The 23,864-nt window shown below is 45.4% G+C and overlaps 1 protein-coding gene across 1 annotated transcript; it reads right to left on the reverse strand.

Moving 5' to 3' along the window:
- Window positions 1–16,439: 16,439 nt before the first annotated feature.
- On the reverse strand, window positions 16,440–23,455 carry LGALSL (galectin like). The gene is made up of 5 exons (XM_041477030.1): window positions 22,687–23,455; window positions 22,474–22,545; window positions 22,209–22,297; window positions 21,563–21,740; window positions 16,440–18,817 (listed from the first exon to the last, which is right to left on the reverse strand). Exons 1-5 carry the CDS (start codon window positions 22,717–22,719, stop codon window positions 18,674–18,676), a joined length of 516 nt encoding a protein of 171 aa, XP_041332964.1. The 5' UTR covers window positions 22,720–23,455; the 3' UTR covers window positions 16,440–18,673.
- Window positions 23,456–23,864: the final 409 nt, after the last annotated feature.

Consider the following 23,864-nt stretch of genomic DNA (forward strand, 5'->3'; position numbering starts at 1 on the left):
TTTTTTTTTTTTTTTTTTGTGCATGCTCTAAATGCAGAAAGCCCATAAGAAAAGAAAACAAAACTATTCATTTCATGACAGCCCCTTGCCTTTAAGAGGTATGGCTTGTGACCTTTTTACATTTAAGATCAAAAGTGCTTAAAAGAGGTTAAGACCATTATTCTGTTTTATTGGTTGCACTCATTTATTGGATAAAGGTGAGCTGATTTCCAAAGTCATCCTCCTCCCTGCTGCGTCAATTCCTTTCTGTGAGGGAGGAGTCAAGAACCTCCAACACCCTGGAAGATCAGCTGATGGGAAATTCCAAGGTACAAACTATTCACTCTATGTGCGTAATAAAGGTGTGTGTAATAGGCACCATGACAGCAGTCTCTTGCAGACCACCCTGTGCAGGGTAGTAGTATACATTCCTGTGTTCTCCAGTAACATCTTTTTGAAGACATTTTCATTTCTAAAACTTTTTGGAGTTTGGGAATATTTTGTTTAGTTGGGGTTTTTTTGAGGTTTAGAATCACTGAAACTTACCTCTACCACTGTTTGTGGTTTTTTTTCCCCATATATTTGAGAAGGCTTGCAATATCCTGTTTCAATCACACAAGTTCATTTCACTTCTGTATGTCAACACAGTCACTGAAATTCAGTTGTCATGTAGATGTTTTGATTAAGTTTTCCTAATAAACTAATGTTGTGTGACTGGCAGTGATTCTTATAAAAAAATAATTTGAGGATTTTTTTGCAAAGGTCATGTCCTTTCATTTCAGCAGTGAATGACAAAATGTCCATTAAACACGAGTGATAGTAGCATTCAGTTCCAGGTTTTAAAATGGAAATGGCAGAGGTTTTTCTGGGTTAATGACAACTTATGTCTCAAATTTAACTGCTATGCAAGGAAAGTCCTTTCTTTCATAGGTATTTGTCAAAATCCTTCTCATTGTCTTTCAGACTCATATCTGTTGCCTTGTTTATTTGTCAAAATCCTTCTCGTTGTCTTTCAGGCTCATATCTGATGCCTTGTTTCAGAGCCATACGTTCCAATTTTATCCTCTGTCATATTTTTCTGTAATAGGTTTGCTTTCTTGATCTACATTCATTGAGATGCAAAGCATCTGGCATGTAGGCACATGAGAAGGCTAGATCTCAGAAAAAAGAGCATTTCTTCCTTGAAAGCTCTTACACAAGAAATGTGTGAGATTGGCTGTACCTGACCCTAAACTACCTGAAGAGGCTGTTGTCATAAACAAGAAGACAGAATCAGGAGAGGAAATACCATGCTCCAAGTAGATAAAATGTGTTTGAATGCTAACAGAATGTCAGCCCCAGCTGCCAGAGTCCTGCATTGCAACTGTCTTTGGCTGTACCAGCAGTCAGGATGAGACCTTCAGATGGAGGAATCTGTTGGTCTCTGTGTCATGCCATTGTTGTCTCACAAGCAGAAAGAAGAGAGAGTGAACACCTGACATTTGTACCAAGAACAGGCTGAGTGGGGGAAGGAGCAGGCAGAGAGGAGTGTGGAGAGCAGGGTGGGAAACAGCAGGGTGACAAAGACAAGCACAGACAGTGGGGCAGATGAGGAGATGAAAAGTCCAACCTCCACTCCTTCTATATCCAGGATCAGTCAGAGATCTCTGGAGAGCAGCTGAACCAGCTCTGTTTCCATGAAAAGGGCTAGGAAAGATGAGGTTAGGTAAATCCAAGTACCTGAGCAATCTGTTTAAGGTTGTTAGGCTCCTCTTTCTAAACCATGGCTAACTGGGTCTCAGCATTGGGAAAAGGATGCTGTCTCTGAGTCAGCCTCTTGGTTCTGGGAAGAAAATACAGTCCCATCACACTTACATGGAGTCACTGATGTGGTCTGCAGTAGCCCTTGCCAGGATGTCTCTTCACCATTCTCTGCATCTCTACACCAAACATGGAACCTAAGGGCAGCCTGTGGCACTTAGGGGAGCAGGGAGCTGCAGTCACCCCATCTCTAAAGTTACTGAACTCAATGGATGTGTGTCAGCAGTGAATTTGGCTTACAGTTTTCAGTTTTTAACTACTGAGCTGAAAAAAGTGTAATACACTTAATAAATATTTTAATTTATAGGGTTTAGTGTTTCTTGCATGGAGCCTCAATTCCCAGCACAGGCTGATCACCAAGCTGATGTTCTGAAGGAGAATCTTTTGTCTCAGTTTCGCTGCATTTATTGAGTTGTTTATAATGTAGGCCATGGGTCTTTTCTGTCTGTTTGGTCAGATGTAGGTCAGCAGTTCAGTGGATTCAAATGAATGACTGATAGCAACCTCCAATTGGTTTGCATGGAAATGGCGTTGGGCCAATTGCCCAGTTTTGGAATGTTGTAGGAGCAAAGGAGACATACTTATTTCCAAATTTGGCCACAATCCATATTATATCCATATTTATCCATATTTTGCTGCAAATGGCCTTGTCTTTTTTGGCAAGACATCCCATGGGCAGAGAACATATCCTTAGTAACTCACTGTTCTTATACTGGGTATATACCACTGTTCCATGCTGGGTGGAGTTTCCAACAAGTTCTCCTCTGTGGAGAGGCCAAAACCCATGACCCCTGGTAGGCATGCAGCCAGAATCAGGCCTCTGGCTCCTTGGCAGCCTGTCTCTGATGCTGCTGTTTATGGGATCACTCTTAGATCTTTGAGCAGTGATTAAATCTTTGCACAAAACCTGTACCAAGGTTTTTTCAGGGAGCAAAGGCTCCTGTGCAAATCTTCATATGGAGCAGGAAGGAGTTTCAGGAGCACTGCAGAGATCTCCCACCAGTCAAATGCTTGTTCCTCTTATTCAAAGAGGTGGTGGGATGTGAACCAGCTTTTGTTCAAAAACAATGTCAGCATTTTAGCGTGTGACTGCCCCCAACATGTCCTCTTGTACCTTCTGGGATCTTTTTGTCTGAATTGTGCTGATGGAACACAGTTGCTATCAGAAGGCCCTTTGCAGAGTTGCTTCAGGGGTGAGGGAAATGTAGACTGAACGTGCTGGGGCAGCTGTCACAAGCTGGCCTATTCTTCTCTTGCTTTTGGCCAGCCAGTCAGGGATGGTTGGTGTATCCACATCACAGTGGCTGCTGAGCCATGAGTTTTTGATCTTTTTTCTGTATAAATGCCTTCAGATGCAATTTGACAGCAGGTTGCACTCAGAAGATTTTTCCACTCTGTAGTTCTACGCTATCAAGACATGCTTAAATTATCCTACAGGCCATGCCTTCAGAGAGGCCTGGGTTAGTTACACATCTCTGGTTTTGACTGACAATTTATACACCCTCCCTAGCTAGGCCACTTCTCTGGAGAGTCCCCCTTTCTTGATCTGACAGAGATGCAGGCAGACAGAGCTACAGCCCTGCGCTATATAGAAGAAAACCAGGGTGATAACCTCTACAAAACATGACAGAGTCACTGCATGCTCGGGTTTGCCTTGGAGCTGGTTTGCTTTTACAGAGCCAGACCAGTTTTTTCTGAGTCCAGTCCTGTTATATGCACACTGTTGTAGTGCCTTTAATTCCTTTTTAGAGTGGAACAGATAGGTTTCTTTCCCTTTCACAATTATTACCTTGTTATTGCTCTGCTTTTAAAGTGTTCTGGTTGCATCGCACAGCTGCAAGCGTGCCCCAGGGCCTGGTGCAGCTAAGTGTGTGTGTGTTTGCTCTCTTGGTTGTATGGAAGGAGTCATCACTGCATTAAAAACTCATCTCTGTAGTTTTTCAAAGCTCATTCTTGCCTATGGGAAAGCTTCATGTGTGAAAAGTGTCAGTTCCTTGTGGGATGGGGTGGATTTTTACACCCCAAGCTGTAACTTGCCATTTCTTTTTCTGCATTAGAACTGGGAAGAGGGAGCAGGTAGGAGTAGGTCAGAGCTGTATTGGACCCCAGTCTAATGCTGGGCCTGGGTGAGCCTCTGCTTTCTGGGTGAGAAACTTCCAAGTTTCTCTTGGAAGTCAAAAATGATGATATTGAATGAATGAGTTTCATGAACAACAGGAAATAATCTCTGCCGTTGTGGCAGCTATTGGGTAACATGCAGAATTTGTGAGAACTATTGAGTACCAATTGTATTGCTGTGAATTCTTTTAGGATGATCTAACACCTTGATGTTGAATTCAACCATCTCACCTCCCAGGAAGCAAGCATGGCCACCAGAGGACTTTCACTGCTGCACAAAGATGCTCATTGTGCTTCCCATTGCACTGGTATTGCTTAGCTATGAAAAACCAGAATCACTGTTTTTAACCAGAAAATGGTTGCTAGATGAGAGGAGTCTCCCAAGGGATTGTAGGTGGTAAGTTGCTCTATTAGTAGAAAGCAACAAGCTGTGTTGATATCTACCTAACACACATATAGGCTTTGGACTCTTTGGTGTTAAAATAATTTTGAAGATCAGGAATAATGTTGTGTGTGACTGCCTGTATGTATTTACACTTTTCTTGCAAAGGACAAAAAGAAAAGACATGCCGGGTTTTTTGATGATTAAAATTGTTTGTCTGCATGAAGATTGTTTTCTCTGAGGCTTTGCTGCATGGTTTTTTACAGCTACTGGGCTGCTCCCCTGTAAGATTCTTCCAAGGGATACTGCAGAGCAGCCAGCTGCAATTAAAACTGAGAAGAATGTGTCCAAGTCCTTTGACTTCCAATTCTTTGCCTTCCATTATATTTAAATTACATCTTAGTGCTGTCACTCTGTCAGAGTAGGATCACCCTTGCCTAGATCTTTGCCCATGGTTTAGTATTGCCTTAACCTGATTAGGAATCTGAGGGTTTTCTCCTCGTTTCACTAGAGAGTATTAAAACAAATTATTCTGATATGGAGACTATAAAATAGGTTAAAAAATTTAAAAAAAAAATTCAAGCACCGATTCTCTATGTGGCAAAGACCTCACCATCCTGGACCCCAATAAATGGGAATAGCAATAAAAAATGTTTGAAGATGCAAAGTGCTGTATGTCTGAAATCTTCAGGTTTAACAAAATATCACTGTTCCTCTGTTGAGAGTCCATAGTCCCAAATCTTTGCTCAGTCTTTAGGTGGACAATGTGGACAGGGAACTTAGAGTGGGTTAGAACACATCAGGACTCCTGAGTCTAGCTAAAACTGCATATAAAAATAATATTGTCTTAGAAAGTAAAAAGGCTGTGTCCTGCATCTGCTGAGCAAGGGATTTCAATCCCATGGTTTTTTTTCTGTGCTCTGGCAGGTTCACAAAATAGGATGCATTCTGACTATAGCTAAATAAACAGCTGGAGGGGTGTTGTCTCTGCAGAGCCACAGACCTGTCCCTTTCTGTTTGCAGGCACTCTGCCCATTCCCTGTCCTTTGTAAAGGCTCCATCCTTACAGGGGGGTGAGCACGCTCACACACAACATTGGTGTGACCTGAGACTGAGCCCAACAAGTGCTTTCTGTCCCACTCCCCCAGAGTTCATCACTTAATCTCTGACATATGTATGTTCTGGCAAAGCACTCTGAAACACCCATCAGGCAGAATCAGGCTTTGTGTAGGTACTGAGCATTCACCCATCCCTGGCATTCAGCCCTTTTGGAATCAAGGGAGGGGATTGTCCAGCTCTGCCCTGCACTGGTGTGGCCTCATCTCGAGCTCTGTGTGCAATTTGGGGCACCACGATATAAAAAAGACTTTAATCTATTAGAGTGTGTCCAAAGGAGGGCCATGAAGGTGATGAAGGGAGTCAGGGGAGACTGAGGGGAAACCTCACTGGGTCTTCCACATCCTCACAAGGGGAAGCTGAGGGGCAGGCACTGATCTCTTCACTCTCGTGACCAGTGACAGGGCTTGAGGAAATGGCATGAAGCTGGGTTTGGAGAGGTATAGGTTGGATGTCAAGAAAAGGTTCTTCCAGAGAGTGGTTGGGCACTGAACAGGCTCCCCAGGGCAGTGGTCACAGCACCAAGCGTGACAGAGTTCAAGAAGTATTTCTACAATGCTCTCAAGCACAGGATGTGACTCTTGAGATTACCTGAGCAGGGCCAGGAGTTGAACTCGATGATCCTGATGTCTCCCTTCCGACTCAGCATCTTCTGTGATTCTATGGTTAGCTACACACAAGACTGGCAACCCAAAGCAGCTCAGATCAGATTTGTTTGCTGCTGTAACCTCCTCAATATCTGTGGAATAGCAGCATTGTTTCCTCTACATTCAAGTGTAGGAGACCACCAAGGAATGAAGGCTCAATACTGAGACATTTGTCATTTCTGGTGCTGTTTGTAAATAAACTCCTCAGCCAAGAGCTATTGCATATTTTGAATTCCAAGAAGGCAATGTTCTGTGTCTTCCTTCATGTGCCAGTACTGAACAGTTCAAAAAGGACAGTGAAAAAAAATTACCCTGCTCAGTCTAAGAAAAGTGATAAATCTATTCCCTTGAAACACAGTTCTGCTTTATCTGGCTTTACTTTCAGTGGAAGGGGAGACACACAGTGCTTTCCTATTGCCACCCATTTCTGGTGATGCAGGCCCTGCTTGTAAGCCACCCAAAGTTCCTGTAACCAATAATTCCTTTGGATCTCACTAATGAGAAACTCTGCTCTCAGCAATATGGAAAAGAATTGAAAGCAAATAAAGGTCACATGTTTACAGAGCCCTTCCCACGTCATTAGCCTTTCTAGTTGATAGAGTGTATTGTTTCTTACTTCTGTGTGTAGAAGATGCTTGCACTGCCAGTGGAATGTTGTGCAGGTACTCCCTAAGTTCTTTGGCTTCTTCAAGAGCCTTTTATTCAGATCTTTTTCCAAGCCTGACAGGACAGGTGAATCTCTGCGGAAGCAAAATTGCAAGTGCCTTATTTATTTTGTTAGTTATGCATAACCTTCCCTTCAGCACTGAAAGCTTTTGCTGTTTTTTGCTTTCTTAGGGTTGTAGTTTCTTTCTTAATAGGTACTTAAGGAAACACCTGGAGTCACCTACCTCTGCTCTACTGTTTCCGTATCTGGTTTATTCATTTTTTTGCACAGGAAGTGTATGTGTGTGAAAAGGAGATCAGGCATCTACATTTAGTTGTTCAGTAGGAAGTGAGTGTCTTCAAGGTTCTTTTATAATCACTGGAGCTAAGGCCTCTGGAAAACCATTCAGGACATCAAAATCATTCCTGCTAAATCATCCTCTGGAGAAGCATCTCTCTTTCCACTGCCTGTATAGGGAACCCACAGAGACCAGACTGAATTACCACAGCTGAAATAAGATGCTGCAGAAGGTGGCATAAATACCCCTGCAGTTTGAGCTACTATTCACCCACTGAAAGGCTTGAAAGGCTTCCAGTTTTCTCAATAATGTAGTCACTCTGCTCACCTAAGCAAAAAATTTTTAAAAAGTGCATCTTTGCAGAAAATTGTGTATTAAGCACCAGTCTTTATTGCACCAAACAGCACTTTTAAATCCTCTCCCCAGGAAGCTGTTGACACATGTTGGAGTCACTCTAACACCTTCTCCTAAGAAATGCGTCTATAATTGTATTTGTGTCTATGGTTACACGATGCTGTGGAGGTGTTGGCATGCTGATCTAGACCTGCAAGCCAACCAGCACAGCCTGTGGCTTCATGGCCCTATATGGCATTTCACCTGTGAAGGCAACCAGGATCTCCCTCTGAATCTCTTTGAGGTCTAAACTAAGCAGCTTAGAAGATGGCAAATGGAGCTGCTCCATGCCCGAGATGGGTGGCAGTCTCTGGCAGTGAAAGCTGTGACCTCCTGTTTGAAACCTGGCCCACATCACCCCGAATGTTATGAAGGATGGTTCTTCCTGCCATGCCCTCTCCAGAACAACATGTTCTCTGTGGAGCAGTGTGCTCTGAAAGGCCAGGTCTGGCTGCTCCCTTCCAGCACTGCAGGTAGAAGAAGATGGCTTTAACATAAAGGAAGACACAAAAATTATCTGGAGGCTGGCCAGAGGCAGGTGGGAACAGGCTGAGAAGGTGGAGGTCTGTTTGGTCTGGTGACACGGCTATGTAGATTCACTGTCTAAAATCCCTTGTGGGGAGAGAAAGACATGGAAGGAGTCATTGGCTGCAGTTAGTTTGGGGTGGAGGGAGTTTTCTTAAGGCCAGGCGTAGGAAAGCTTGAAAGCACACATTTCAGCATAATTAGAGGCTTTTCTGACATGAAGATAAAACTTGATATGCAAAGTCTGTACATTTGGATTCCGTGTTGCGCTACACCTCCAGATTTGGCCTTTATCTTGCCTTTACATCAGGATGTTAGGCAATTCACCACCACCTGCAATTTACTTTGATTCTGGTGACTGTTAATTCTTACAGTGTGGATTGAAGACTTCTTTTAGAAAAGTTTCCAGTTTGTTATTTGGTCATTAAGTTGAAAAGGTCTGTGTACCTTTAAAAAGGTGATAATAAACATGATGAAAGTGTAAAGAAAGCTAAGTGATACTAAGAAGTTAGGTTATGGTCTTCTCTTTATTCATCCACCTATTAGAGGATGAAAGGGCATATAATGAGACAGAAGAGTGATACATTGAAGGCAGACAGGGATTTTCTTTGCATGTAGTATGTTGCCATTCCTGAACAATATCCACATGCATAAACATAACAGGATCCTGCAAAAGGTCAGGCATTAAATAGCCTCCAACACCAATTGCAATAGCAGTGATAAAAATATAAATTTCAAGATTATTGAATGGGCTTCTGAGGTCAGCTATGCTGTAGCTGTCTGTCACAGCATTCCATGTACTGTCCTCCAAACACATTCCAGTTAACACACCCAAAGCCTGGGAGCTATTTGCTCTGCCCGTTTTATCGAGTGTAATAGTCACCATGCTCCTGGGATGATCTGTGACCATCACTTTATTTATATTGGATACAATAACAGCCTGCTGGGATTCTGGCATCCTGACACTACCTGAGTGGTTGCTGAATGCTTTAAGTGTACTCCAGCTATGTCTTCCACAAGTGAACTCATATTCTGCTCTACTTAGAAATGCTTGTGTTGGCTCTTAGTGGGATGTTTGAGACCTCTTCTGGTCCTGTACAAGTCCTGTCTAAACCAGCACAGTGGCAGGACTGTTAACCTGGCTGATATAATTCCCAGAGAGTCTGGAACAGCTTCTCTGACATGAGACATATAAATGCTTCATGAGACCTGGAAGTTGCTGGCAGATGCTGCTACACTTCGGCCCTGCGCAGGCATCTCCTGCTTGCCTCACAACCAACTTTCTTACAGTCAACTTGGCCCTCTCAGCTGTCTGCCCACATCTGTACAGTTTTCTTCCCAGGTCTTTCACTTCTGCAGTCCTGGTGAGTTTTAGAGAGCCAGGGACCTCTGCACCATGCTTGGCTGCGCAACATGGGCACCCCAAACACTGCCCATTGGTAGCTGAGAGCCAGGATTGAGCCCTTGAAGGATACCTAGGGATGGCCATCAGTTCTCTCCACTGGTACAGAGATAATTTCATGTCTGATGGGATCAGGCAAGACAGGAGACATACAGGCCCTCTGACCTCAAATCTTTTCATCCTAGAAAGGAAAGGGAAAAGATTCAGCCTTTCACAGCTTCCCTCAGAGGGCAGTCTCAGAGGTAAAACCCCTGTGCTTGCAGTTGTTGAATTTCTGAGCTGTGCATTCTCACCCTTTCCTCCTACCCCAAGCAGTGAAATGTTTGTTGGTACTGTCCAGGAATTCATCTGTTGGTATTTTAATATGCATGTGTATGATCACCCAGTTGCTACAATTACACTGTGGGAATCTTGCTTCTAAAAATACACCAGTCTCTGCTGCTCTCCAACACAAGCATGAGGTAATGGATCATGTTCCCCAGTTGCCAGTCACACACAGGAGGAAGGAAATCAATACTGCTGGCAATACAGAAAGACTACAAAAATTGTAATTACAACTAATTTCCCTTTCACTTAAAAACATCATCTTCCAGCCTGCATTATCACAGCTTCAGCTTTACAATGCATTAAAACAATCATGGGCTTCCCTTTGCTAGATAAAATCCTGTTATTTTGCTTGAGAGCATCTTTGGAGCAGCTCAAAGTCTAAGGTTTATTATGGGAACCTTAAACCAGCTCCTACTCCAGCAGGTACTCTGTTGCTATCGGCATAGTTCCACCAAAACTGAGAGAGATTTTGCATCACTCAGGTTGTGATTGCTGTATTTTGTCTAGGGAAACACGTGAGCACACCATCTTTTAAATTTAAGGTGCAGCAAACTCCCTGATCTTGTTCTATCTCCTCTTCTGCATTATTTAAATGGCAGTTGAAAGTGCTGTGAGTCAGTGGAGGCTGTGAAAAAAACTGACGGAATGCCATTCATTTTACTATTATAAAAAGCTGTATTTTGAGGGATTTTGCATTACAAATAGTGCCTCTGATTCCAGAGGATCTACTCAGTGTATAGCCTTACTCAACCTTACCATTGTATATTTTGTCCAAATAATGTCTGCCTGGTGAGCCAAGGAGGGGAGGCTTAGGAGCCTGAACTTCAGTGTTGCAGCCAAAACTCACGGTGATGAGACATTGTGTGGAAATCAGTGTATTCCAAATTACAGCACTGACTGCTGAGTATGGCTGCTGCATCTCTGTTCTTCCCTCTCCCTGCCCATAGAATAAAAGCAATAATGTTAGAAATGGCAAGGGGCATTCATGAATTAATGCTAATTTTAGATGTTGACAGTGCTTTGAAGTTGTTCAGAGAGCTACATAAAGTGTAGTGCTACATAAAGTACACCTTGGTCGGTGTCTGCTAGAAGACACATAAAGGTCTGAAGCCACAGAAGAGTTCTTCTGGCAGTGGGGTTTCCAGCCATGGCTCTTCTGCAGGGAGAGGACTGGCCATCCCTGAGAAAAGGCAATGGAAAGAGAGGGGAATGCATGTGAAAGCAGTGTTCTGCACTCACACAATAATCCAAAGCTGCTCCTGGTTTTGCCCCTCAGAGTCTGTTTAATAACCACTTTGCTCGTTGTGTCTTTCTTCCAAAAATTGGGTGTAAAAGGAACCCCTCTATCCTTGCTGCAGGCTTTTTCCTTTTAAATTGAAATACTTTTTTTCCCCCTAGAGGTTGTAGTATCTGTTACTTTCCTGAGAGTGTTTTTTCTATCTAGAGCCATATTCTGTCCTTAGTTCTGATCTGGATCTCTCTTAGACAGCCATTATCTTTCCCACTGAACAGAAAACTTCTTAGAGAGAAGCCAGGAAAGAATCCTCTCTGTCTCTTGGAGCATGCAGTGCTGCAGCTGCTACTGGAGCTGGTCATACATTACAACACTGTCAGCACTGGCTTTTCGCCCATCAAAGGGGTTTTTGGAGCCAGGCGAAGGCAGAGCCACTGAGCACTGTCAGGAACCTCCAGCATCTCCATCCATGCTTGGCAAGAGGCTGCTCCACAAGAACAGAGCTTTACTTTTCTGCTCCATCAAAGCAACTCCTGCCTCTGGCTCTGCTGTTAGTATCAGATTGCTTAGTCCTGAAATCCTGCTTTTCTCTGCTGCTTAGATCTACTGTTTAGCTTCAGTGGAGTTTTTCTGATTAACCAGGCTTTTGTTCCTGCCTTTCAGTCACAAGGAAGCCCTGCTCTGCCATCCAGGAGTCAGCTCTGGTTTGCTGTCACATCTTACTACTGAGAGAGAGAGAGAGAGCAGCCTTCTGCCTGCAGGGAAGAGAGCTGCTGAAAGACACCTCCTTCTTGGGGTCTTTCACAGAATGACCCTCCTGACATCACAGCCCTGGTCTAGCAAGGCACCAGTGAGGAAACTGAAGCCTCAAAACTTCAACAGGATAAGAAATGTGTAACTTCTGAAGCATGCTGGAGCCAACGTGATGTTTCAGAGCCAGCCTCTATTCTTAGAAAAGTGGTGAAAGTCATAATTTAAAAATAAAATCAAGTGCAGTGCTAGCAAAGAGTCATATTGGTGGTATTCCTGTGTGTAAATCCCTCAGCATGAATTGGCTTCACTTGAAGCTCAGAAACACTGCACCAAAATAAGGCCCAGCTGTGAGGTGTCTGTAGTACTGATCTGAACAGGAGAGAAGTACACATGGCTCTTGCCACATCAGGCGTCCTCCTCACCCCAAAACATGCCTGTGGTTCACTTTAGTATTACAGGTCAAACCAGAGCCTTCCAAGGCCCTCTGTAGGAGTTAGCCCTTGCAAGTGGTGGAATGTAATGTATATCCCTCCATGCACTTCTGCAGTGCTGTGCTTCTGCTGTCTGGTGGGGACTAGATGATGCTTTTGTACCACTCACAGCCATTTCTGGTTTGCAGTGAGGTTACCAAATGCCGTGTTTTATCTCAGAATCTCCAGATGTCAACATATTCTTTCTCAGGGTTGTGTGCAGTAAGCAAAGGGCCAACCTCTGTCTGGCTTTGAGCAGGGATGGCCACAGATTAATACTTATGGCTCAGAGCTAGGATGGACTTCCTGTGCAGCATCTGAATCAGTCATTTTATTGGCAGAAAAACCACAGAACTGGCTGTATTCAAATCCTGTTCATCTGCTGCTTTAGTACTGTTTGAATTTTGAGGTTTCCCCCAGAAAACCTCCTGTGTTTTACAGCCACAAGAGGCTGTAGGGCATAACCCTTTACCCACTTGGGTCACGCAGAATTTTTCCAGTAACTTTAACTGACAGAAGCTGAGACCTAAAAGTTTCCTCTTGCACTCAGTCAGGCCAATGTGAACACTACTTAAGGTGACACCAAAAAGTGAAACACTGGATCTCATAATAATATGCCTCTGGAGCTGATCTGGTGGTTTTACTCGCCCTGTAGCACTCACCCATGAATCCAGCCCCACCAGAGTGAGATGAAACACGTGTGAGTTACACTGCTGTTTCACCCTGTGCAGAAGTGATCAGTGACCTGTGCCTCCTGAGGCTTACACTGCCCAGTGATGTCACCAGGAGTCTTGCAAGAGTCAGCAAGCTTTTTCCCTCTAATGAAGTTATCTTATTGTTCTGCATGGTGCATTTAAACTGTAAAGCAGTTTTTGTACAAGCTGCTACCAAAGCTGCAGATTTCATTCTAAAGTTCCACACTACAGTCTAATGAGAAGAGTCTGAAAAACAGTCAGGAGATAAAAAACCCATAAGTTAAAGGAGTCAAGAGGGTATGTAATGAACATTGATAGTTCAGATAAAAGACAGAACAATTTAGTGAAGATTTCGTGTTTTATTGTTATTAAAAGTTCATTATGAAATCAGCACAACACATAAAAATAGATCTGTGGTGAATGGTACATATTACTGTTATTGCCCGGTCGTTTTGTGCACACTCTCACTTTTTAAAATCAGAAGGTAATGAATACAAGACATTTCACCAGCAAACTGTGAAACCAGTGTTCCTGCAGCAGAGAGAGGCTGTGCTTCCTGTTGACTCTATTCAATGTATAATGCAGTCAGAAATAGTCCTCTATTCACACTTAAAAATAAACTCAGTTTTAGAGTATGCCCCAGCTGAAAATAACTGGAGAGTGAGAGCTAGAAATAACTCTTTTCTTAGGGACCTATTTCCATGAAAGTCAAAGGGATTTTTGACATGGATTTTAAAAGCAGAAGGACATAGCTATTTGTTGACAGACAGAGTCCTAGCAACAGGAGCTAGGGAGGACCTGTGGCAAACAGGAGTTTATTATTTTGATCTTGCACATGCTGCTGAATCTCCTTGTTGTAGTAATTGTCTATGTTCATTGCAGCAGTGATTGCTGGGAGGAGCTGGGAGGGTGTATCAAAGCCAGATAGGGCGTCTGCAGCTCATTTTTCTTCCCCCTGTTTGGGTTGGCCTTAGTTCTAACCCTGCACACCATTCATTGTAAAGTGACTTTCACCTGTGTGCTTTCTGATCCATGTGAGAAAATCAGAACAATATCACGATTACAAAACCCCTCACCAGGTCACTTACTGTTCCTACCCTGGTATAAGCTTTTCTTCCTTACTTCCATGCTTATCACAGCAGACATTTGAGGCTGCCTTCAGCCCCTGACTCTTGTTCCTTACATTGTCACATCAACTCCAGGCACGCTGGGAGGTTGCTAACTGGCTCAGCAGAATTGTTGTTCTGCAGTTTTCTGCATGGAAAGGTCTCTGTGCAGCCTCAGTGCAGAAAACAGTGCTGGAGCTCTCTGGGGGGAGCATTTCCTGTGGACAGGAGGCCAAATGAGCCCCACATCAGATATCCTGCTTGAATGTCTGTGGGGAAAAAATACCTTAGTGGTGTGGCTACTCCTACATTCTCCTGTTATTTATTTGGGAGCTTCTTTTACATCAGGCGAGTAGGAACATGAACCAATCCATGCTGTCCAAGCTTGTAAGCAATGCTGGTTTTTTGCCACAAGTCCTGGTAGGGAGCTGCAGAAGGTGGCAGCTAAAAATGTGGGAAAAGCCCATCCCTGGGAAGCTGCCATGCATCTCCATAGCCTTTACCTGGTCTGGCCCTGAAGTGCCCTCTAATGCCCTCTGAACTCCTGCTCTCTTAGGACTACCAAGCTGATGAGTGCTGTGGCCACTCTGGCCTTGTTCCCTCCACAGTGAGCATTTTCAAAGATGAAGATAAAAATCTCAGTAGTGTTCCCTGTGTGGAAAATCTCTGGGCTTCAGTCTCAGCCTCGCAGCACAAGAGTGACAAGGGTGGAAAGCTGTCACAGCAGAATGGTGATTAAGGCTCTCCCTTTTGGTTTTCAGGCTGTTTACTCAAAGCAGCCCTTGAGAAAGATGCTGGGCCTCAAGCACATGTCACATTCAACCGGTTTAGCAATATTACGCCTGTTTCTGCTCAAACTAGCCAGGGAGGGGAGGGAGAATATAATATGTTAGTGCAAGTTCTCATAGACAACATATTAATATTTAGTACAAAATGTTCTTTCAAGGTGGGGCAAACATTTCTAATTGTGACACAAAAAGAAGGTATTTTGTAACAGTTTTAACAAGTTGCCTGTGAAAAAGCGTTTGTGTGAAATATGTTTAGACAGACTACCTCACATGACACTGAAATATTTCAAGGCTCCTTCTGAGCAGGCAATAACCTAGTTTTGTTTTTCTAAAATCAAATCAGCTTTATCACAGCCAATCCGAAACATAATTAAATAATTTGGTTGTGATTTTTTTCGTTAGTTGTATTTTTTTTTCTTTTTCCTCTTTGGAAAAATAAAGCTATGCTAAGTTGAGTGTTTCCACTCCACATGGGTTTTACCCATTCAAGACTTCTTTCATTGCAGAAACAACTTCCTCATTCAGAGGAAACCACAGAAATATTCAGCTAATAAATTTTAGCAAATTATTTCAAAGGCTGGTTCATTCACTCCTGAAGTCCTGAAGAATTGCAGCTTCCAAGAGGCTCATAGACTACTTCTCCCTACTGAAAAGCATTTTATAAACCTGGCCTAATTTGAAAACAGTCTTTATTTCATGTCTATTAGGGCTTACATCCAAAACAAAGATGTGAGTAATCCCTAAATTGTGGAGAGTGAAAAATTCAGGTATAAATTTTGCAGCGCAGTCTCCCATTTGAAACATTTGGATTTGACCCAAAGTCCGACTAAGTAGAAACAATTAAGGCCTCAGTTTTCTCTGACTTACACTGTATGTGCAAGTGTTCTGCAGTTGCATTTTAACATGATCAGCCAGTGTAAGTCAAGCACGAGTGGAACAGCCCTTGGTTACACAGACATCATCCTTTCTTCGCCTGCCATCGCCTGGTAGTGCCAAGAGCAAAAGCAAAATAAAGAGGCTTCCAATCAGGTGATCAACAGATAGACGTGTAAGCTTTCTTTAACTGTGACTTTCTTCCCTTTCTTGAGCTCTCAGCCAAGCCATAACCCATCAGAAGAGGATTCACAGCCATTCTTGCCTCGAAGCCTGGCTCAGAAACCACAACAGGGCAGGATCAGGTGGTGGAGTTATGCAAAGGCAAAACCAGAATCAGGGTCAAAAGGGCATTTTCCCCAGAGAGCAAACTCCTGGAGCAGGAACAAATGGGAGTGCCCAGCACAGCAGGTGGGAACAGGAGCAAGGCAGGAACACCAGGCCCTGGCTCCCACCAGAGATGTCCCTGACACTGCACTGAGCTCACCTTGGCATCCCTGGTGTAGGCGCTGTGCTGCGCCAGGCGCCCGCGGGAGAGCGAATGCGTGGGGGCTGTGAAAATCCAAGGCAGCCAAAATGCTTTTTCCAGGATACAGTAAAGGCATGGAGGGGGAATCTCTACTGGTGGGCTGTCAGGGAGATTCCCTTTGGGTTTGTGCTACTGTAGGGTCATGGTGCTACTTACACTTCCCACTGGCCCAGCGGGCCAGGCCCAGGCACCGGCCCTGCATCAGCAAACCTGGCTTTGGATGTCCAGCTGGAGAAAGCACTAGGCACAGAGGGTGCTAAATTTCTCTCCAAACAGAATTCATCTCCTGCCTGCATCAGCTTTGGAATCATAGGGAATTTTCAAGCTGGAGAAAAATCCAAAATACCTCATGTAGAAGCACCTTTCCCTTGGATATTTATTATAATAATTTTTAAGAATATATTTTATACCGAAACACTGTCAGCATTCTTTATACAATGGAAAATGACACAGTCATTATGTATCATGTAAAAGAGTAAAAACAGAGCAAGACAGGAACATTTCAGCTCAATATGGAGTACAAATAGAATCTGATGTACAGCTTAAAAGCCACACACCAGGTAAAAAGTTCATCTGGAAAACAACAGGTTCTCTTTTATTTTGGAAGTAGGAAGAAAAGTTAGGGAACGTCAAATGTTAAGGCTAAAAATTAAATTTTTGACTTGTATTCTACAGGTGGTAGCCTGATTCTTAATTCATCTGCAGCAGCAGCAACAACCCCCCCGCTTTACAAACAGATTTGCACTTGCAAGAAATAAGAATCAGGCTTCTATGCTCAGAGGACTCTGATTGACCTCAACAGGCTTTGGACTAGAGCCACAGTTGGAATTTCAGCTTGCAAGTCTAAGGCTTCTTAACTGCAGGCCAAATTAGCACAAAATGAGGCTTTGCATTGGCATTCTACCCTTAACTTTGGATATTCCAGTTCTGGTTGCTTTAAACCACACTTTTATTGCAGGTTTAACATAGATCCGTTTGTGAGATACTTTTTTTGTTTTTTCTTAAATACTGTGCTACAGAGGATGTTTTTACAGTCTGGTTTTTAGTCCCTATATTACGTGTCTTCAAAATTGCCTAAATATATGTTTATATCATGATTACAACTACTCAGAAAGACCCACTGAAGTCCACTGTGAGCAGCCAAGGAAAAAAGTGTATTTAGTCCTAAAGAAGTCAAGAAAAGTGGCTGTGTTCATTTATAGTGTAGCACAATGACTGTGTTTATACAGCTATACCTACTATTTAAAAAGCTACTTGAAAAGTTATTATTCATGTGCCGTAGCTGATTTTCAAGCATTAATAACTTGGCTGTCTAGACAAGTTTTAATTGTCATATCAAAGGCCAAATATGTTCTCAAACAAGTGTAAAGAATCTCCCATCTCCCTTGGAAAGAGGCTGGTTCTCTTTCAGAATGGAGAGATTGCCAAATTTGACTTTTTCTCAGGTTATGAAAGCACAGTAAAACCCACAAATTTGCTGTTTAAGTTTTTAAAATGGATCGACTTCATCTCAAACCTATCCTATGCAGCAAAGTTAGTAAGCCCTGAAAAACAGATTCTAGTGAATATGCAGACCTCCCCCCCACCAACTACCATGCCCACGTTTTCCCAGGGCCTAGAGGGCTCCATTAAAATGCAACTAAATGTGCGATAGGAAACATGGTTTTTCAAGAACGATATGTAAAGTTTACCCGAAGAACCTAAGACATTTTGTACATTCAAAATGTTTACACTTTGCTGTTCTTATTCTTAAGATTGTTCATTTTTACTAATAATACATACAATGAGTATAAATAAATAAACTACAGATAAGTTTTAAAAATTGTATTAACAATACGTTGTGCAAAAACTCATAACAATCTACATTCTATGCAAATACCCTGACTAAAATACACAGGCTGTGTCCACACACCCTCAGTCAGTTTTTGCACAGTCCATGGGCCAAACCAGCAGCTGAGGGCAATCAGCAAAATTCCATTACAAGCTATGGAAGTAATGCTGATTTACACCAGCAGAAGGGCAGGCCCCAAGGTTTGTGCAAAAATGCCATAGAAATCAGTGGGAATTGTGCTTGACTAAGGACTAGACAGTTTGATTGTACCCCATTAAAGTGAGTGGGAGTTTTGCCATTGATTTCCATGGAACCAGGCTCAGGCCCTGGGTAAGGACGTCAGCACATGGCCCTATGTTGTGCTACACTACTCCACTTCAGTGCAGAAAACATATTTGCAAAAGAAAAACTTGTTTTTGTCGTCACTACTGTTCAGTAACCGGTTTTAGCGCTGCATTTCAGAGATTGCCTTTTCTGTGAGATTTGAAACGAGACTGCAAGTCTTTCTGAATCCATTCCAATTTGATTATCCAGCACAGGTGGGCTATTTTGATCCAAGAAAAACAGCTCAATGTCTACAAACCAACAGTGCTCTTCGTTAGGATAAAACACAGCCCGGTTCATCGGCACAGGAGTGAAGAACTGCATGCGGAAAAGGAACAGGGCAGTCTTCCTACCATAGCTGTGTCCAGAGCCGGCTGTCACTGCTCCCAACGGACGATGGCACCTGAGCTGGTTTGGAATCTGCAGTCCTAACAAGCTCAGCCCAGTTTTGTAAGCTGAAGATCTCCATTTATCTTTATTGTGTCAATTGCTGACAGTGTTTCAATACGGTGGTAAAAATCAAAGAGCTGATGTCCATCCACAAATATTCTAAAACGGGGATGCTCGCAAAGTATCTCAACCTGCAAAAGATAAAATGTTGAAGCATGTTGTTCACAGTGTAAGTGGGAAGTTGTTTCACAGCACACAAAGAGCACTTCAAAGAGCTACAGCTGCACATTGTGCTACTTATGTGCCACGCAAGAGACAAAGGTGAGACCAGTTTGCCCCCTTGACACCAGTTCCGCTATGATGGATCTGCTCTTACTGCACAAGGACATTAATCCAATCTCAAATCTCACGTTGTCCTAGCAGTAAGCACGCTGCAACCCAGTCCACTGGCTACTGGGAGGGTTTGTGTCTTGGAATAATACCAGAAACAGACTCAAACTGCTAATCACAGCAGGAGGAAATTTAACCTCCAACCCAAACCTTGCATTCCTTGTGTGACAGTTTCAGTTCAAAATGGGCAGAAAAGACTACAAAATTGTTGATTTTGGTGGTGGTTTTTTTTTGGGTTTTTTTTTTTTTTTTTTTTTTTTCCTGCATAAGGAGACAGCTCCCTCTGCAATGCTTTCCACACTACTTTTAATTTACTGGAAGGGGGTAAACACGGAAAGGGGATATAAGTTTGTTCTTCCCTCCCACACACACACACAGCTGCTGCAGAACTAAAACCCTTTCACTCCTGCGGACTGCAGACAGTCCCTGTCAGACTGGACTTCATCCTGGGGCTGCAGTGAAGGAAATGCAGTGCAGGATCCCTGGGAATTCAACTAAACAGCTCTCAGGAGGCACAAACAGGATCAGAGAGGGATACAGCTCACCCCTCTTCCTGAGAGACCTGCAGAAATGCTCTGGAAAAGCAACAAAGCCTGGAGCTGAACAAGCTTGGACATGTTGGGAGATTCCTGATGTTTGGGGTGGCTTGAGAGGGTGCCCTGTTGTTAGGCTTTGCTGGAACTGCCCCAGCATGGAAGCTAGGACATCAGGGCACAAAACATGCACTTTTACAGGCTCTTGGAGACCTCCAGATCTAGACACACTAAGGAGAAAATCTTCAGGGAAGCCACATGTAAATCCTGGGTCATTTCCAGCAGCTGGAAGTCCGGAGTGAAGAGCTGCTACCAAACACTTGACTCTGCTGCTATTACAGTGTATAAAAATGGGAACAGGACCCGTGACAAACTGACTGTGCCAAAGCCCCAGTGACTTAGAGCACGCTGCACCAGGAGAAGTGGCAGCAGGCAGTCCAGGAGAGCTGGAACTCCTGGATCCCCGGTAGTGCACCAGGTACCAAGGAAGCGGCTGCGCTGCCATGGAGCTCCTGTGTCACTGCAGCAGTGCCTGCCTGAGGCCTTGTTATGTAAAAGATATGGTTAACACTGCTCACGGTCCGCTTTTCACATCACCTGCGGCCACGCCACAGCACTAATTGGACTGGATCACAAGTAATTGGCAAGAACACTTAATAGTCTTAATTTATTCACTGAGATGGAGACCATCAAAAGTACAAAGTCAATTGGGAACCTCAATTCTGTTTGGGCATTTGGGAAAAAAGGAGGAAAAAAAGGGAAAATAACTCCCCTTCTACAGTCTCCCATGCTAGATGTGCAATTTTGCTGTCCTGTATCATCATCTCTCATTAGTGGGACATGCACAAAACTTGCTCTGGGTAATTTGTCTGGCTGTCTGAGGGCCCAGTCACCACCCAGTGCAGAAGGCAGTGGAACCCTTTCAGATGGAGCAGGACCCAGCCTCCAAGCCTTTTCAAGTACATTTCCCACACCACCAAAGGGTGTTGCCAGTTCTGATGGGAGGGTGAGTTTGTAGAAACAAGTAGAGCGCAACCAATTTGCAGCAAAACCAGTCATATAAACACCCTCTTAACACCAAGCATCTGGGGAGATGGTGAGCTTTTGGGGTTGGGGGAGATTATCTTGGGGGCAAGAAGGATTAAGAGAGTTTGGCAGCTGGTCACAGCACTGGCATTTAGCAGAGGGGCCAGTGAGGTTTTGTAAGAGGGACAGGGAGGAGGAGGGGTTTTCTGGGTCAGCTGCATGGAAAAGGCATGCAGCCTTTTTTCCTCAATGTAGTGAGAGGGAAGCAGCCCTCTGCAGCTGCATACTTTGTTAGTCCTGATTTGCAAAGACATCTTCACATAACCATAAACACTACAGATGGGACTCTGCTTCTAGGTCAACCCAGTCCATCCACAGCACCACAGCACTTCCATGTACACTGTTTTCAAGTGACTATAGATTTAAATTTGATGGAAGGCTTAATCCCAGGGTTCAGAAAAGAATACCACTGTTGCTTAGCTGTTTAATCTGCTAACACGAAGAGCTACGGTCAACCTTAACGTAACATCCCTGGGGACAAAGGATGAACGTGATCCTTATTAGCTGCACTAAATTGCAAACAGTATGTCCATTAAAAAAACCATCAATATATACAGCAGCCCCACTGAATATTAACATTCTCCAGTAATAACTTGTAATGCACTAATAACATAGAGGTACCTCTTAATTTATGGTTATAAAACTAAGCTCAGGAAGTTGCGCTTCATCACACAGTATTACAACCTCCGACTTGTCATAGCGCCCAGGTGAGGTGTTCACAGCCCCATCTGAACTGCCTGCAGCTGCACGTAGCAGCGGGATCTCCACGCAACTCAATGGATACAAACAAACCAGCAACTGGTGTCTCAACCGGAGCAGTGCGGGCTGCACTGTGATTTCATGAAAGGCACGTCAGGTTCTGCTGCAACTCGTATCAAATGACACTTTATCAGACATGGTGTAAGCCACTACCATCCTGGTACTCACCCTGAAAGGCTGGTCCGGTATAAATGGAAAGTAAGGAATAGATGACTGCTCTTCCCCCCATTCTCCGCCTACACAAGAGTTTCTGACAAACTGTCTCTCTGTAAACACAGCTTTCAGTTCTATGGCTACATCCGCAGGAGGATCTTCTGACTCCCCACAAGTCAGACTGATGCCAAAGCTGCAACACAAGCAGAACAGCTCTCATTCAGTCAGAAAAAAAGCAAATAAGCCCCAAATGCTGCCAGTCTTATTTCTCAGCTTATTAAAGCCTTATAGTGGCACAGGCTGGAAGACAGCTCAGATCGTTCAGAGCTCTCTGAAAGCTCAACAGGGACAACAACATGGTTATGGAATATATGTGTGTGTGTGTGTGCATGGCGTTGGGCATATATCTGTACATATATGCAGATACACATGCTTGATATGCTCCTTGACTCCCAAGTGAAAACGGAATCCCTTGAAGAAATGCCCCCTCTATGGGTCAAAGGAGAAATCAGCATGCTATATTTAAAATGATAAAAATAATCCTTTCCAGAAAGGAGGGATCCGTGCGGATGTGTGTGTGTGTACGTGCGGGTGGTCGCTCCCCTTCGCCCCCTCCCCGGGCCCGGCGCCCCCGGCACGGGCAGCCCTGTCCAGGTGTTACCTCTCGGGGTTGAGGTCCACTATGCCCATAACTAAGATCTTCTTTCCCGGCCTCATTCCTCCTTTGATGTGCCCACAGAAGGGGACGATCTGGAAAGGACAGGGGGAAGGTGGCGAGGGTCAGCACGGCATCAGCAGCGGCCGCCCTTGTGCAGCCCGAGCTGAGCGGGGGCGGGGGACAGTAAAGGGGTTGACAGAATAAAATACACCACCACCCGCACCAGAAAAAAAAAGAAAAAAAAAAAGCCCAAACAAAGGTGATTTACCAGGCGAGGGAAGTACACATCAGCTTGCACCGGAGATCCCAGGGAGTTGTTTAAATGCCCGTCCTCTATTTTCTGCAGGTAAAAAGGAGAGCGCTGAGGCAGGGCCAGGCGGAGCCCCCCAGCCCGCCCCGCTCCGCAGGTGCCCTGCTCGGACCCCAGGCCCGCCCCGGTGCCCGTCCCGGTGCCCGTCCCGGTGCCCACAGCCGCACTCACCAGCGCGTCCCGCTCGGCCACGGTCCCCGCCATCTTGTGGAAGCGGTGGCGGCGGCGCTGGGGACAGGGCGGGGGAGAGGGAGGGAGGGAGGGATGGAGGGAGGGAGGGGGGTCTGTGGCAGCCGCGGCGGCGGAGAGGTAGCGGCAGAGCCGGAGCGGAGCCGGTGCAGAAGTAGGAAGGCGAGGAGGAGGAGGAGGAGGAGGAGGGGGAGGAGGAGGAAGAGGAGGAGGGGAGGTGGCCGGTTGGCACTGCCTCGCCCGGCGGGGAGCCCAGCCCTTGGCCCGAGGGGGAGCCGGGCAGGGCGGGGCGGGGGCTGCCGCCGCTTGCTCCGCTCCGCGGCCCCGCGGCGGGGCCGTCCCTCGGCGAGCGGGAGAGCGCGGCTCCGCTGAGGGATGGCGGTGGGCCCGGGCCGGGCGGGCCGGGCCCCTCACCTGGCGCCTGCAGGTGATGGGTGCCTGGGGAGGGGCCGCAGCAGCCCCGCGGCCATCATGTCAGGGATCACCTTTATGTCCGAGCTTGGACACCTCGGCGAAGGGAATGCGCCGCGCCGGGCGTCCTGGGTGACTCCCTTCCTCCAGAGGTGGGGACACTGCTCGGCCCCTCCGGCATGAACCTCCACCCCCTCCCCTCCGTGCCCCGTGGCGAGGACCCTCAGGGAGCGGAGACCCCGAGTGGGGTCGGTGAGCAGAGCTCCGAGGGTGAGCGGAGTCTCCAGGCCCCGAGTGCGGCTCGGCTCCCCCGGGCCCGCCGTCCCTGCAGCCTCCGGCGAGGTGCGGTAATTGCATAAGCCGGCCCGTGCCCGTGAGCTCCCATTGACATGCAGTGGCCGTAGTTACGCAACGCGGCGGTGTCTGCGGGTGTCCCGCTCTGCGGGAGCGCGGCGACCTCCGCCCGCGGCCACCGGCCCCGCTCGTGCCGCGCCAGGATTCCCTCGCCTGTACCAACCACAGGAGTGACTCGACCCGCCAAACGTGCTGTCATGGTCCTTTTGATGAGTTCGGGGTCTTGGGTGTGGGGAATTGAGGAAGGCTTTCTTGTCGCTTCTTCACCACTGGGATTTGATGGCATGAGCATGCCTTTAGGAACGTGACACAGCAACTGGATTTGGCCTGTGCTCTGCAGGACCTCACACAGGGGCCTTGGGTTTTCATGGCTCTTGCTTACACACTGGGCTGGT

Source organism: Pyrgilauda ruficollis, unplaced genomic scaffold, assembly GCF_017590135.1.
Source record: "Pyrgilauda ruficollis isolate IOZ18807 unplaced genomic scaffold, ASM1759013v1 scaffold4, whole genome shotgun sequence".
Taxonomy (NCBI): Eukaryota; Metazoa; Chordata; class Aves; order Passeriformes; family Passeridae; genus Pyrgilauda; species Pyrgilauda ruficollis.